General features: G+C 52.9%; 1 protein-coding gene across 3 annotated transcripts in view; it reads left to right on the top strand.

The window, feature by feature from the left end:
• The window catches only part of PLEKHH1 (pleckstrin homology, MyTH4 and FERM domain containing H1), a 58984-nt gene that overhangs the window by 41641 nt on the left and 4373 nt on the right, over window positions 1-12970 (top strand). For 2 of the 3 annotated variants that reach the window (XM_086320124.1, XM_086320125.1), the window contains exons 12-26: window positions 574-684; window positions 1903-1989; window positions 2292-2453; window positions 3554-3634; window positions 3946-4128; window positions 4530-4638; window positions 5441-5553; window positions 6156-6332; window positions 6673-6770; window positions 7247-7424; window positions 8105-8260; window positions 9270-9370; window positions 10345-10486; window positions 11574-11716; window positions 11827-11956. In XM_086320124.1, coding sequence (XP_086176250.1) covers window positions 574-684; window positions 1903-1989; window positions 2292-2453; window positions 3554-3634; window positions 3946-4128; window positions 4530-4638; window positions 5441-5553; window positions 6156-6332; window positions 6673-6770; window positions 7247-7424; window positions 8105-8260; window positions 9270-9370; window positions 10345-10486; window positions 11574-11716; window positions 11827-11956 — 1971 coding nt within the window. Of the gene's footprint in view, window positions 1-573; window positions 685-1902; window positions 1990-2291; window positions 2454-3553; window positions 3635-3945; window positions 4129-4529; window positions 4639-5440; window positions 5554-6155; window positions 6333-6672; window positions 6771-7246; window positions 7425-8104; window positions 8261-9269; window positions 9420-10344; window positions 10487-11573; window positions 11717-11826; window positions 11957-12970 lie in introns of those variants that run through there. The other variant, XR_015134132.1, reaches the window with a different exon arrangement.

Below are 12970 nucleotides of genomic sequence, written 5' to 3'. Positions count from 1 at the left end.
AGGTGTGCTGTTGTGCTCCAGAGCCGGCAGTGAATCCAGGTGGCTCATTCCCCAGCCCTTGCTCCACACCCCTGTGCTGCCCTGTCTTGTCTTTCCCTCCCCCTCCACAGACTCTCCTCCCCCACTCAGCTCATGTTCCCCAAACTCTTCTCTCACTCTTCCTTGCTGCCTGGAATGGCCTTCTTCCTCCTCTGGGTTCATCTCGAAGGAAAGGCTGATTTCCTTTCAAGGCTGGTTCAGGTATGGCTCCTGCTGGAAGCCTCCCCTGGCCAGCCTCTCGCTTGTACAGCCCCTGATCCACCACCTCCTCACGGTCATGTGTTGTCTCCCCCTGCCAGCAGGACCACCCATGCTTTATGACCTCTCTCTGCACCCTTAGCTGGGCAGTTCCCTGAAAACACACGTTGTTGTTGTTGTAGTCGCTAAGTCATGTCCGACACACACAGTAGATACTCGATAGTTTGTTTTAATTGATGACAAAGCAGCGATTCTGCTGGGCCCTTTTGGCCTGTGTGATGTCCAGGAACCCAGTGATTTTTCCCCTTCTTGCCCTGCACCCTTCCACTCCTGCAGGAGTCACTGGAGAAGTCGGGCTACTTGCTGAAAATGGGGAGCCGGGTGAAGACGTGGAAGAGGCGCTGGTTTGTGCTGAGACAGGGACAGATCATGTACTACAAGTCTCCGGTGAGACCTTCCTTCCCTGGACAGTAGGCAAAAGTACCCACCCCAGCCCCAGAACTGCATGAGGGACTGGAAGCCGGGCAGAGGGCGAAGGTCTGGCAGGTGGAAGAGGCAGCCTGGGCAGGTTCCTGAGGCTCTGAGCCCCACATGGGACCAGGAGTGAAATCAAGCCCTGAGCAGTCAAGGGCACTTCTAGACCACTTGGCTTGGTGATTTCTTTTTCCTTCGGAAGCTGAGTTCTTCTTATGCCTGGTCCTGTAAATGAACTATTCCTAGGCTGCCCTCATGTGATCTGGACTGTTCTAACAGGGAGGCTTGTTTCCTCCTCCATCTCCTTCCAACGCTGTTTGGAATTAGGGAGCCTTAGGATCTGGGACCTAGGAGAAGGCAATGGCACCCCACTCCAGTACTCTTGCCTAGAAAATCCCATGGATGGAGGAGCCTGATAGGCTGCGGCCCATGGGGTCACTAAGAGTCGGACACAACTGAGCGACTTCACTTTCACTTTTCGCTTTCATACATTGGAGAAGGAGATGGCAATCCACTCCAGTGTTCTTGCCTAGAGAATCCCAGGGATGGGGAAGCCTCACGGGCTGCCGTCTATGGGGTCGCACAGAGTTGGACATGACTGAAGCGATTTAGCAGCAGCAGCAGGATCCTGGGACCTAGTTTGGCAGGATCTCCCTGGAGGACCAATGTTAATGTTTTTTTTTATTTAAAAATGTTTTTCAATGTTAATGTTTTAAAGAAGGTGAAAAGGCCTGTCTCTTGTGCAACTCCAGTTGATTGGTAGTGCATGCCCTGAGCACCATGTTAAGGATTCTGGGCCTGTACCACTCAATGAGTAGGCATGCTCTGATTGATTAATAATGTCTGGAAAGGGTAATGGTGACATACAGGCCACCTGTTGATGACACTTGCTATAAAGTATATAGTAGAAAGAATTTAAGGGCTTTATAGCTCAGGAATAACTTAGTGGCTTCTTACCCAATTTTTAAAAAGGTTCAAGCTATGCTTTTGAGGCCTGGATCAACAGGACCCATGTCTCTAATCATTGCTCCATTTACTTAGAACCAAGATCCAGAACAAGTTACCCATCATACCGCAGCCCAGGAACGCTTGGGAGTCACTTTCCCCTTTGTGACCTGGAATAAGATCGGAGGGGAAACGGTGTGCTCTGGGAAGGCTCCAACCTCTTTCCTCTCCTTCCTTTCTTTACAGAGTGATGTCATCCGGAAACCACAAGGCCAAGTGGAACTAAACTCCCGTTGCCAGATTGTTCGAGGGGAAGGTGCACAGACATTCCAGGTGAACATGGTCCTGGCAGTTGGTGTTTTAGATAGAAGAGGTGCTGGGTTTGGATATGGCTCCAATGAAAACAAAGATGGGGCAAGATGAGCGTGTGTGGAAGACATGACACTGACATTTGCATCGCTCCTCATTCGTGGGTTTGAGGAAGAAGAGGAGGCAGGATGTGAGATGGAGTGAAGTAGGAGAGAGATGGAAAAAAAAAGGAGAAGAAGGAAGGGCCGGTGGGCCAGAGTTCTGTGCCACCTCATAGCCGGGCCCCTGTTTTTCCATCCTCCTCTCCCCACCCCCTCACCCCCCAGCTCATCTCTGAGAAGAAGACCTACTACCTGACGGCTGACTCGCCTAGCCTGCTGGAGGAGTGGATCCGTGTCCTGCAGAGCCTGCTGAAGGTCCAGGCCATTGGGCCTCCAGCCCTGCCTCAGGGGGGCACCAAGCCCACCGTGAAGGGCTGGCTGACTAAGGTATGGGTTGGGGGATGGGGGAGGCATGTGGGCCTCCTGAGAGTCAGGGGAGCCAGGAGTAAGTCCCAGGGGTGGCGGGTCCCCTCCTGACACAGCTTTCTGCAGAGGGTTCCTCACATTGGTTACCTGTGGTCTGAGCCACATAAAGTGATGCTGAATGACTCTCTGGAAAAACAGGGATCAAGGTTGTTAGAGCAACAGCTGTTCTCAAGTCAGAGGGGGGAAACGAATGTCTTGGACCCATTTTGAGGTCATTTGAAGTTGCCCCCACTGCTGCTTTGTACCCACCACAGCTCAGTATGAATAGAGGGAAGCTGTGACCTCAGTGAGGCAGGCGTGGCCAAAGATTCATAATATCTCAGGCTGCCCTAAAGATGTTTTTTGATTTTTTTTTTTTTTTAAGCTGTGCCACTTGGCATGCAAGATCCTAGTTCCCTGACCAGGGATCGACCCCAGTGCCCTCTGTAGCGGAAGCTCAGAGTCTTAACCACTGGGCCACCAGGGAAATCCCTAAAGACATTTTAATTAGGGCCTTTCTGGTTGCAGGGAGCTGAGAAGCACTTGTTGACCCCCAGGGAGGGAGGTTAACAGGGAAGTGCAGTAACTAGGCCAGGACACTGTCAGGAGTGATACGTAAGAAGCTCCGTGCTCGGGGCTCTCCCTCTGCCTTCCTGTTCAGTCTGGGTTCACAGCCCTCTCCTCTGCTCGGGTGCAGTGTTTTTACGCTTCATGATTACATTTGCCCAAGGACTTCAGCCCACAGTGGCCCTGCCCTCCCAACTCTAGTCCTTGCTGACTAGCAAGTTCTTCTTGTGGTCACATTCCTGGGACAGGACATCTGGTTGGCCAGGTCGACCTTTTAATGGCAGTTCATATGAGGGTGAATGGGGGTGTCGTGGCCATGGACCCTTGCTGTGAAAGGGCTGGTTCCATCAGTCGAGAATCTGGGTGGCATCTGAGTTTGACCTGGAATTGACCTAAGGGTCTGAGTTGAACCAGGGGTTTTGAGATCTGTCTCCTCGTGGCTTCTCTTTGCCAGTCCCAGATTTACTTCTGGGGTCATCTGATTCTGATAATGCTGGCTCACTTCTGACCTGCAGGTCAAGCATGGCCACTCCAAGCTGGTCTGGTGTGCTCTTGTTGGGAGAACCTTCTACTACTATCGAAGCCATGAGGACAAGGTACTTCCTGGCCTCCCAATAGCTTCCCCCAATCCGCATTCCTGTGGCTCCGTGTCCTGATGGAAGGCTCCACCCCAAACCCTATAACCAGTACAAAGCTAGTGGCCCTCTTTTGAGTATGTGACCAGTGTGCAAGGCCCACAGGTTGTTTTTGTGTGGCATGTCTGTGCTCCTCCAGGCCTGTCTCCCCTTCCCCATCCTGTCATCCATCCACCTCCTTGATCCCCAGCCCTATAAGCCCTGAGGTTCAGAGAGAGGAGACTTCTTCATCCCTGCCAGCCCTCCCATTCATGCAAGGCTCCTGTCTGCAGCGACCCCTGGGCCGTCTGCCTGTGCGGGACGCGTGCATAGAGGAAGTAGATCGATCCTGCGACTCAGACGAGGACTATGAGGCTGGAGGAACCCGGCGGTTGCTGTCCTCCCACTACACGCTGGTGATCCACCCCCCGGAGCACAGCCCCACCTACCTCCTCATTGGCACCAAGCATGAAAAGGTGAGGGAGGGGCTGGGCCTCCGTGGCAAAGCTCAAACCTTTGATTCTCATCTTCCTTCCTTCTTCCCTGAGATTCCCAAAATTCAAACTTATTTTCCTCCTAGACATGTTGGCAACTCATATTTCCTGATTGGGAATATTCCTTGTACTGGGTTCATTCCCAGCGACCAACATCTCTTCACTGGGGCCATGAGATGGAGGGGACCACAAGCTTAGGAACTTAGGTTCATATTCATTCGATCCCAAGACTTTCCTCTTAGAGACCAGTGGCCTCAGCTTGTGCCAACCAAGCAGGCTGAGCATCGCCCTGGACTTGGCCCCTTCAGGGAAGCGCCCTTGGAGGTCCTGCCTCCGTTCTCTTCCAGCCCAGCCCCATCAGCTGGCTTTCCGTCCGCTTCCAGGATACGTGGCTTTACCACCTCACGGTGGCTGCAGGTGGCAGCAGTGCCAAGGTGGGCACTGCCTATGAGCAGCTCATTGGAAAGCTGATGGATGGTGAAGGAGACCCGGGTAAGGCAAGGGTGGCCGTCACTGCTGGGTTGGAGGGCGGTGGCTGAGTAATTGGTGGTTGGGAACCCCAAGAAAGCACGACCGTGCCCTGAAGCTGTTTGGAAAGCATCTGAGCCACAGAAGGGCATTCGTGTCCCATGCTCCAGGGCCTTGTTTCTGGTGAGGATACTGGGGAGACCACTCAGTATCTGGGGGAGTTGTCTGGGGAGCAGACACTTGGTCAATGTTTTACTTTGTTCCCTGCAACTTTTTTGGCCAGACAGAGGGTTGAGGAAAGAAGGTGGCTGGTTAATCTGTAGTTAGAGGTGGTTAATAAATGAAGTTAGGATCAGGCTGACTTGAGCCTGGGGCATTTAGAAGTCTGTATTTTGCTACTGGTTCTCAGGACCCTAAGGACCTAAGGGCTCCCAGCACACACACACTGCTCCACTGCTGCCTCAAGGCTTGTTTGTTCCAGGCTGATACACATTCCTTCATCCAGACCTGACGCTGCAATGAGGGGGCCTCCCTTGCACACACGCGCACACACACACACGCTTACAGATGCCCACGCCTTGCACACTCACTCCTACTGCAGCCCCATGAGCAAAGCAGCCTTCCTGTAAGCTGTGCTTCTGAGTGTGCTGAATAAATGCAGCGCACACCTGCCCAGCCCACGCTCTGTGGGTGTAAACGCAGCACAACCCGTGTGTCCAGACTGAAAACCCTGTGTTCCCTGCAGATCAGAGAAGGGGTGGGGTGGGGGGCGCGTTCCCTGCGCACTTCTGACTGCCGCTGCTCTCTGGTGCTGTGCTCCGGGCAGACTCCCCCCTCTGGAGGCACCCCATGCTGTGCTACAGCAAAGACGGGCTGTACACCTCCCTCACCACCCTGCCCTCCGAGGCCCTGCAGACGGAAGCTGTCAAGCTCTTCAAGGTAAAGTGGGAGCTGAGCCCAGGCCCACAGGCTGGCAGTTGGCACCCTTGCCCTGCATCTCGGCTCTGGCCAGAGCAGTTCTGTGCACTGTGGTGATGGAGACCCAGGCAGTTTAGGGGGTAGCTTACAGAGGGATCTGAAGAGGACGGGAGACAGTCCCTCAGGGTTCCCACCGTGTCCTTTATGGGGAAGATACTGGAAGCTCTGGGATGTCACCCCTGGGCCCTTGAAATGAAGAGCTGCCGTCCTTCTGGAGTGCACAGTGGGAAGGGGCAGGTTTCTGTTGCTTCTGGACCTGAGAGGTTCTGGCCTATTTTGGATGTTCTTTGTTCCCCTCTGAATATTCTATCTTTTTAAAAAATGAATATGTCTTGTTTATGTAACGGGAATATTTAAAGAAGGAAAGATCCTCTCCCAAAGTAACCATTTCAGAAAGCATAGATATTCTCAAGCAGTAATGATGCTCCCTCTGAGAAAGCGCTGTCTGCAGTGAACCGGGAACTCCCTTGAGCTCTCGGGGTCGGGGGGGACAGGCCAGTCTGTCCCAGCCACAGAGGACAGTCGTCAAGGAACCGCCCGAGCCTGCCGTCGTCTCCCTGCAGTCCTGCCAGCTCTTCATCAACGTGCCCATGGAAGCTGCCTCGGTGGACTACCACGTGTCCCTGGCGCAGACGGCGCTGCAGGTCTGCCTGGTTCACCCCGAGCTGCAGAGCGAGATCTACTGCCAACTCATGAAGCAGATCAGCTGCCGCCCGCCGCAGAAGTACTCCCTCATGCAGGTGGGCGTCCCTGGGACAGAACAGCTGTGGGCCAGGGCTGCCCAGGAGGTGGGAAAGGTGGAAGGAGGTGACTGGGCACATATCCTCCGAGCCTGGCGGCCAGCAGGCAGCCTCGGGGCACAAAGCTGTCCCGCTGTCTTCTCTGTGCCCCTCCTGGATGTCCACACACAGACTGCCTGACTACAGTTTTGGATGGAGCCTGGCCAAGCTGGCCCTCCCGGTGCCCACAGAAGGTTGGGGGCTGTGGTTTGGAGGGGCTGCTGAAGGCTCTGCAGCTCAGGACCGTGAGGGTGGTGGCGTGCAGACCCAGCACTCACCCCGAACTTCCTTCCCCGCTCAGTGCTGGCAGCTCCTGGCTCTGTGCGCCCCCCTCTTCCTGCCTCAGCACCACTTCCTCTGGTATGTCAAGCAGCAGCTCCAGCGCCATGCGGATCCCAGGTGAGATAGTGCCCCTCTGGCGTTACTGGCAGGCGTGATCGAGAGGGACGCTGAAGGAGACCAGGATGGATCAGATCGCCCCTGCTCCCTGGGATTTGTGTGGTGGCCGTGGAGACTTTGCCCATCAGCATGTACACTGATAGGCACATGGCGATCCGGGCACTCTGGGCTCCTCTACATGCCAGTCCACGTAGGCATGGGTATTTTGTGGGGGCTTTCATGTGAAGCTACAGTGCCCCCACACCCCCATATTTTCATTCTCTGTTGCCATGTTTTTGGGCTCCTGCAGAAAATAGCCATGCCAGCAGCCTGCAGCAAATAGACCCCGAAAGACAAAGTAACACCCCAGACCTGTCTTCAGGGCTCCTATCACAGCCTCCCAGCTGCGGGTTCAGTCCTACAGGTTATGTGTCGGTAGGGAGCCGGGGGTGAGTGGATTCCCCAGTGTTCCTTTTTCCCTTCACCTGTCTTTTTAGAAACGAAACTGGTCAGTACGCCACGTACTGCCAGCGGGCGGTGGAGCGGACGCTGCAGACTGGGGAGCGGGAGGCCAGGCCGTCGCGCATGGAGGTGGTGTCCATCCTGTTGCGGAACCCCTTCCACCACTCCCTGCCCTTCAGCATCCCCGTGCACTTCGCCAATGGGACCTACCAGGTGACCAGGCTGCCGAGATCCCTGAGCTGAGTCTTCTCATGTCACTGACCCAGAGGAGAACACCTTTGGGCCAGAGGGTGCTAAGCCTCCGTAGGCCCAGCAGATCATAATAGGAAGACCAGCCGAAGCACAGGCCTGGGGTTTAGAGGGCGAGTGGGGCCATTTGCGCCAGTGTGGAGGGAGGAAGGGGCTGGAATCTCAGAAGTGCTTCAGTGTTCGAGGCCTGGGAGGTGGATCTTTTGAACCCACTGCACGAACAGGGAAGCTGAGACACTGACCAAGAGGGTGGCCTGGGAAAGGGCCCCCCAAAAGCGTTTATAGCATGTGGGACTGCAGTTCACTGTGGGCAGGCTCCTCCCTTAGGCACTCACCACTCCACATGGAAACCAGCTTCCTTTGGCCTTTGCAATTGCCCTTTCAGACTCCTGGTAGCTCAGCCTGCAATGTAGGAGACTTAGGTTTGATCCCTGGGTTGGGAAAATCCCCTGGAGAAGGAAATGGCAACCCACTCCAGCATCCTTGCCTGGAGAGTTCCATGAACAGAGGAGCCTGGCGGACTACAGTCCATGGGGCTGCGAAGAGTCGGACACGACTAAGCGACTTTCACTTCACTTGCTTCTTTCAGTCACGCCTTTCCACCTGCTGGGCCCTGACCCCTCCACTGGCCCCTCTCCCGGCAGGTGGTGGGTTTTGACGGCTCCTCCACCGTGGACGAGTTCCTCCAGCGGCTAAACCAGGAGACGGGCATGAGGAAGTCCTCCCATTCGGGCTTTGCCCTATTCACGGATGACCCTGCTGGCAGGGACCTGGAACACTGCCTGCAGGGGAGCGTCAAGGTGATGGCCCCACCCCCAAGCCAACTGAGTCCCTGCTGCGCTACCTTGGCCTTCAGGATTTTGTGTTCCCAACCTGTTGGAGACTAGCCCGAGGCATTCCCCCAGGCCAGCCATTTCTGTGCCATCCTAAAATGAGCCCATACAGGCAGAGTTGTCTCTGCCCTTGTCTCTGGAGAGATTTCCACATCCCTCCCTTCCTTGAGAGGCTTTTCAGCTTCCAGGGGAAAAGCTGCCTCTCAGCTCAGTGTTGGAAGGACAGGGAGGCTCTTGTCAGCATCAGCCTGACCTGGGCAGAGCCCCCTGCCAGTTCCATACACACACGCACAGACAGACAACTGTATGCTGGACCCAGCAGATGTGTTGCTGGCCACTCACTCTTACCTCAACTGCCAAGGCCCTCTGTGCTTACAGGTTCCATCATAAAGAGGTAGATCCCTCTGTATGGACTTTGAGTGGGATTCGAGCCCTGTGTTGTATTAGGGTCTGGGGTTAGAGCTGCAGGGCATGCTGGCTGTTGGTGGGAATGTGCTGGAGCAGTTGATAAGGATGCTTTCTCTATGGTGACAGGACAAAGGCTTCTATAGTCTTTTACCATTGCCTGGAAAAACTATGCCATGTACCTTCTTTGTAAATGCCTGGCATCTGTGAGGCTTTGTTACATAGGAGGCCTCTGGTAATACTTGTTGAAGAGGAGAATGGCGGCTGGTGGAAGGAAAGTGGAGCTGGTGGTAAGGGGCCATGTTTTTTGACTGGGGCCACCTTGGGAGGTGGCCTCAGATGTTAAGGCAGTGGGGGACAGTGTTCCACGGTTTGCTGCCCACACTGCACGCAGAGATCCACCTCTGTCTGTAAGGAAGTCGCTGGCACCCTGGGTTCCGGGAGCATGAAGCCCTCTCAGGTCAGCCTCCGGATGGAGAACGATCATTCTGTTCTGCCTGGGTCCAGGCATAACTGGCCCTTCTTCCCCTCATCGGGAGCTTTTCTGACTTTGCTCTTTTGCATCTTGCAGATCTGTGATGCCATCTCCAAGTGGGAACAAGCCCTGAAGGAGCTGCACACCGGAAAGTCTGAGGGCGGCACACGTGTTGTGAAGCTGATTTACAAGAACAGGTCCTGAGGGTTGCCAAGGCGGGCACCAAGCATGAGGGCTGCTGCTGGGGTACAGCTCCTCACTTTTTCACTGGAGGCCTGTCCTTCACAGATAGGCTCACAGATATAACACTGCCTACTGGTCATTAGCTGGGGGCCCAGGCAGGCTGTGCTGTTCTCTGTGAGACCCTGGACAGCTCAGGCTTTTGGTCCCTGTACTGTGTCTGCACACTCACACATGTATGCAAACACATACACATACACCCCTGACTGCCAGCCAACTTCCTCAGGCGGCTACATGTGCTACCTTAAGAGAGGAAGATTTTGAGCACTGGATATTTAAGGCTAAAGAATAAATTGCTCCTGTACCAATTCCAGGAAATACAGGAGCCACCCTGACTTTATATCACTTTGAGTAAGAAAATTTCATCTCAGATATGTCTCCAGGCAAATAATTTCCATTAGTCTCTTGGAATCTTAACTCATCCAGTTCCCTAATGAACTGTGAAAAAGGGGCTTCCCAGGTGGCGCTGTGGTAAAGAACCTGCCTGCCAATGCAAGACACCACGGGTTCAGTCCCTGGGTTGGGAATACCCCCTGGAAGAGGGCAAGGCAACCAAATCCAGTATTCTTACCTGAAGAATCCCATGGACAGAGGAGCCTGGCAGGCTACAGTCCATAGTGTTGCAAAGAGTCAGATACAACTGAAGCGACTTTGCATGCATGCACCAGGTACCAGCTTCCCCTCACCTAATCCAATAAGTCTAAAGGTGAATTCAGATTTAACCACACGCTACTGTTGCTGTGAGATCTGGTGGCCCTGTATCTTCTCTGTGTCATGCTTGGTTAAATTTTCTGGAGGCAGTGGAAAACAGACTCACAAATGGTATAAAAAGAGTAGTTTCTTTCTTTGGAAATCAAGATATACAGCTGCAGAGACAGCCTCGTCCGTTTGGGATTCCAGTTTAGTCCTGGCTTCTTTCTCTCTCCTGTAGGCTGTATTTTCGGAGTCAAGTCAAAGGCGAGACAGAGCGAGAGCGTCTGCTGCTCGCCTCCCAAACTAATGGAGAGATAGTGGCAGGGAGGTTTCCTGTCAACAAGGAGCTGGCTCTGGAGATGGCTGCCCTGATGGCTCAGGTAAGGTTCTGTTCAGGAATCAGGAGGGTCAGGGGACCGTCTTGAACTCGCAGGCAGAATGCATCACATGGGAGGAAACAGAAGATTCTGCAGGTTCTGAGGTGCCAGAGAGGGTGGCCTTGCTGACTCCTTACCTAGTAGGGCACCTCACTGCAGACACCGAGAGCATGGAGCCCAGGGGCCTGTTTGAATCCAGCCACCTAACTGCTGAGATCTTGGCCAACTTACTTTTCTTATCCATGCCTTAGTTCTCTTTTGTATTCTGAAAGCAAAAATCCCTTCCTGCTGCACCTACAGTGTTGTACTATGAGTCTTAGATAATGTATGTTGTAAAATGTGTACTCACCAGCTGTCAAACGCTGCAGTGAGAACTGGGGAAAGGAACGTGCGTTCAGGCTTTGACTCTTCTTCCTGTTACCTTTAGGAGGCTGTCTTGCCAAAGGCATCTGGGATGCCTTCTTGTTTCCCCTAAGAGTCTGGGTTTATATGCTGGAGAAGGGGAAATAATAACAGTTGATCTTTAATAAACATGTACTGAATATGCCAGAGAGAGCCCTGTGCTGAGCGTTTTATATGCATTATCCTATTTAGTTCTCATCCTTACTTTGTAGGAGAGTAAACAGAACAGAGTTTAACCTGATTGTGGTTTCAAAGCTGGTAAATGGCAGAGCTGGAATTTGAGTCAAGCATCTGACTCCCATGGCCACATCTGAAACACTGCTATACTGTAGGATCTGTAGCATCTTCTGCCCTCTATCCCATAGTTTGGGATTAGAAGCCAGAATTTCTGTAGTGTTGTCTGCCACTGATTAGCTACGTCTTTGGATAAGGCACTTAACTTCAGCTCCAAAATGAACGTTGAACTTGACAATCTTTAATATTCTTGGACCCTAAGATTTTTTCTCTGGTGTCTGTGAAACTTGAGATAAAGGGTCTGTTCACAATAAACGTTTTTTTTTTCATCCATTCCCTCCTCACCAATAAAGGAATGAAATGATGGTTTATTGTACCTCTCTCAGCAGGCCCCCACCCACACCCTATCCACACCCGATTTCCTGACTTGTCCCCCCGCGTGCTTCTATTGCAGGTAGAGTATGGGGACTTGGAGAGGCCCATCCTTCCAGGACCTGGGGGTACACCCTCTGCCAAGGCTCAGCATCACCTCCAGCAGGTCCTGGACAGGTTCTACCCAAGGCGCTACAGACACGGGGCCCCCCCTGAACAGCTGAGGTAGGCTGCAGGGTCTTGCAGGAGTCACTGTGGGGAGGGCTGCAGAGTTGGGGAAACCTCAGAGCTGCGACAGAAACTTGGCACCCTGTCTCTCTGTCTGTCCAAACCAGGCACCTGGCAGATCAGCTGACCACGAAGTGGGCGGCACTGCAAGGCTGCTCCTCTCCTGAGTGCGTCCGCATCTACCTGACGGTGGCCCGGAAATGGCCCCTCTTTGGTGCTAAGCTCTTTGCTGCTCAGGTAAGTGTGAGCATTTCCAGTGGAAGGAGTGGTTACCATCCCATCTGGAAGCCCACCATACCATCAGAACTCCCTTAAGTTTCTCAGGGATTCCATCAGGTTTGAGCCAGTTCAGTCTCAACTAGTAGCGTCCGCCTGCACACTAGCGACCACTAGGGGTCGCAATCTCTCCACCCATTTCTTGCCTGCTGCAAGCTTTCCCTGGTCCAAAGCAGTTGTGACTCATTGCTTTTGGACCAGGATTATTTCTGGGTGACCCTCAACTTTCCTTTATTGATTTCTTTCCCAATCCTACCCTTGAAAAAAAAAAATAGGGTCAACTAATTCACAGCAGGGTTCAGACTTGATGTGACGTCCCTCTCAAGAGTGCTTTCATTTGAAAAGAACTTTGAAAGGACGTGTTAGTATCATGACCTAAACAAACACACCTCCACTAACGTGGAGTGGCCAAGGGGGATGTGACTACTCAGGCAGCAGTTCATTTCTCTTGCATGAAGGCCAGGTGGCCAACAGTAATTTCAGCTGGAACTCTTCTTCACTGGCTATCTGGTACGTGTGAACTTTGTACATAATCACAGAGTGTGTGGATGCTGGATCAATGCTGGATGCTGGATCGTGATCCTGTTCACTGAGGGTACAGATCAGACAGTAGACATTCACTCATTCATTCAACGAAGAACTGTTGAGCTCCGATTATACCTCATGCATTGCGCTGGTTGTTTGCGGTTGCAAGATGTAAGCAAATCCGACACAGTCCTTGCCTTCATGGAGCTTCCCTAGTAGGGAAGGTCCACATTAATCAAATACTAATTCTCTCTCTCTCTAAATACATATATAATTTTTTTACAAGTTGTCACAGTGCCATGAAGGAAAAGTATAGGGGTGTTATAAAGGCATATAACATGGGGACCCTCTTGGCCTGGAAGGTTGGGGAAAGCTCCTGATGAAAGAGACATGTCCATCTCTGTTCCCAGACTTCTGGATAGAAGAGATAGGAGATCCAGATTGCCCTAA

Source organism: Bos grunniens, chromosome 10 (assembly GCF_055505025.1).
Source record: "Bos grunniens cultivar Pamir isolate PY7600 chromosome 10, Bosgru_T2T1.0, whole genome shotgun sequence".
In the NCBI taxonomy this organism is placed as follows: Eukaryota; Metazoa; Chordata; class Mammalia; order Artiodactyla; family Bovidae; genus Bos; species Bos grunniens.
Note: the sequence above shows the minus strand (reverse complement) of the source record. Positions and strands in the feature narration are given on the sequence as shown.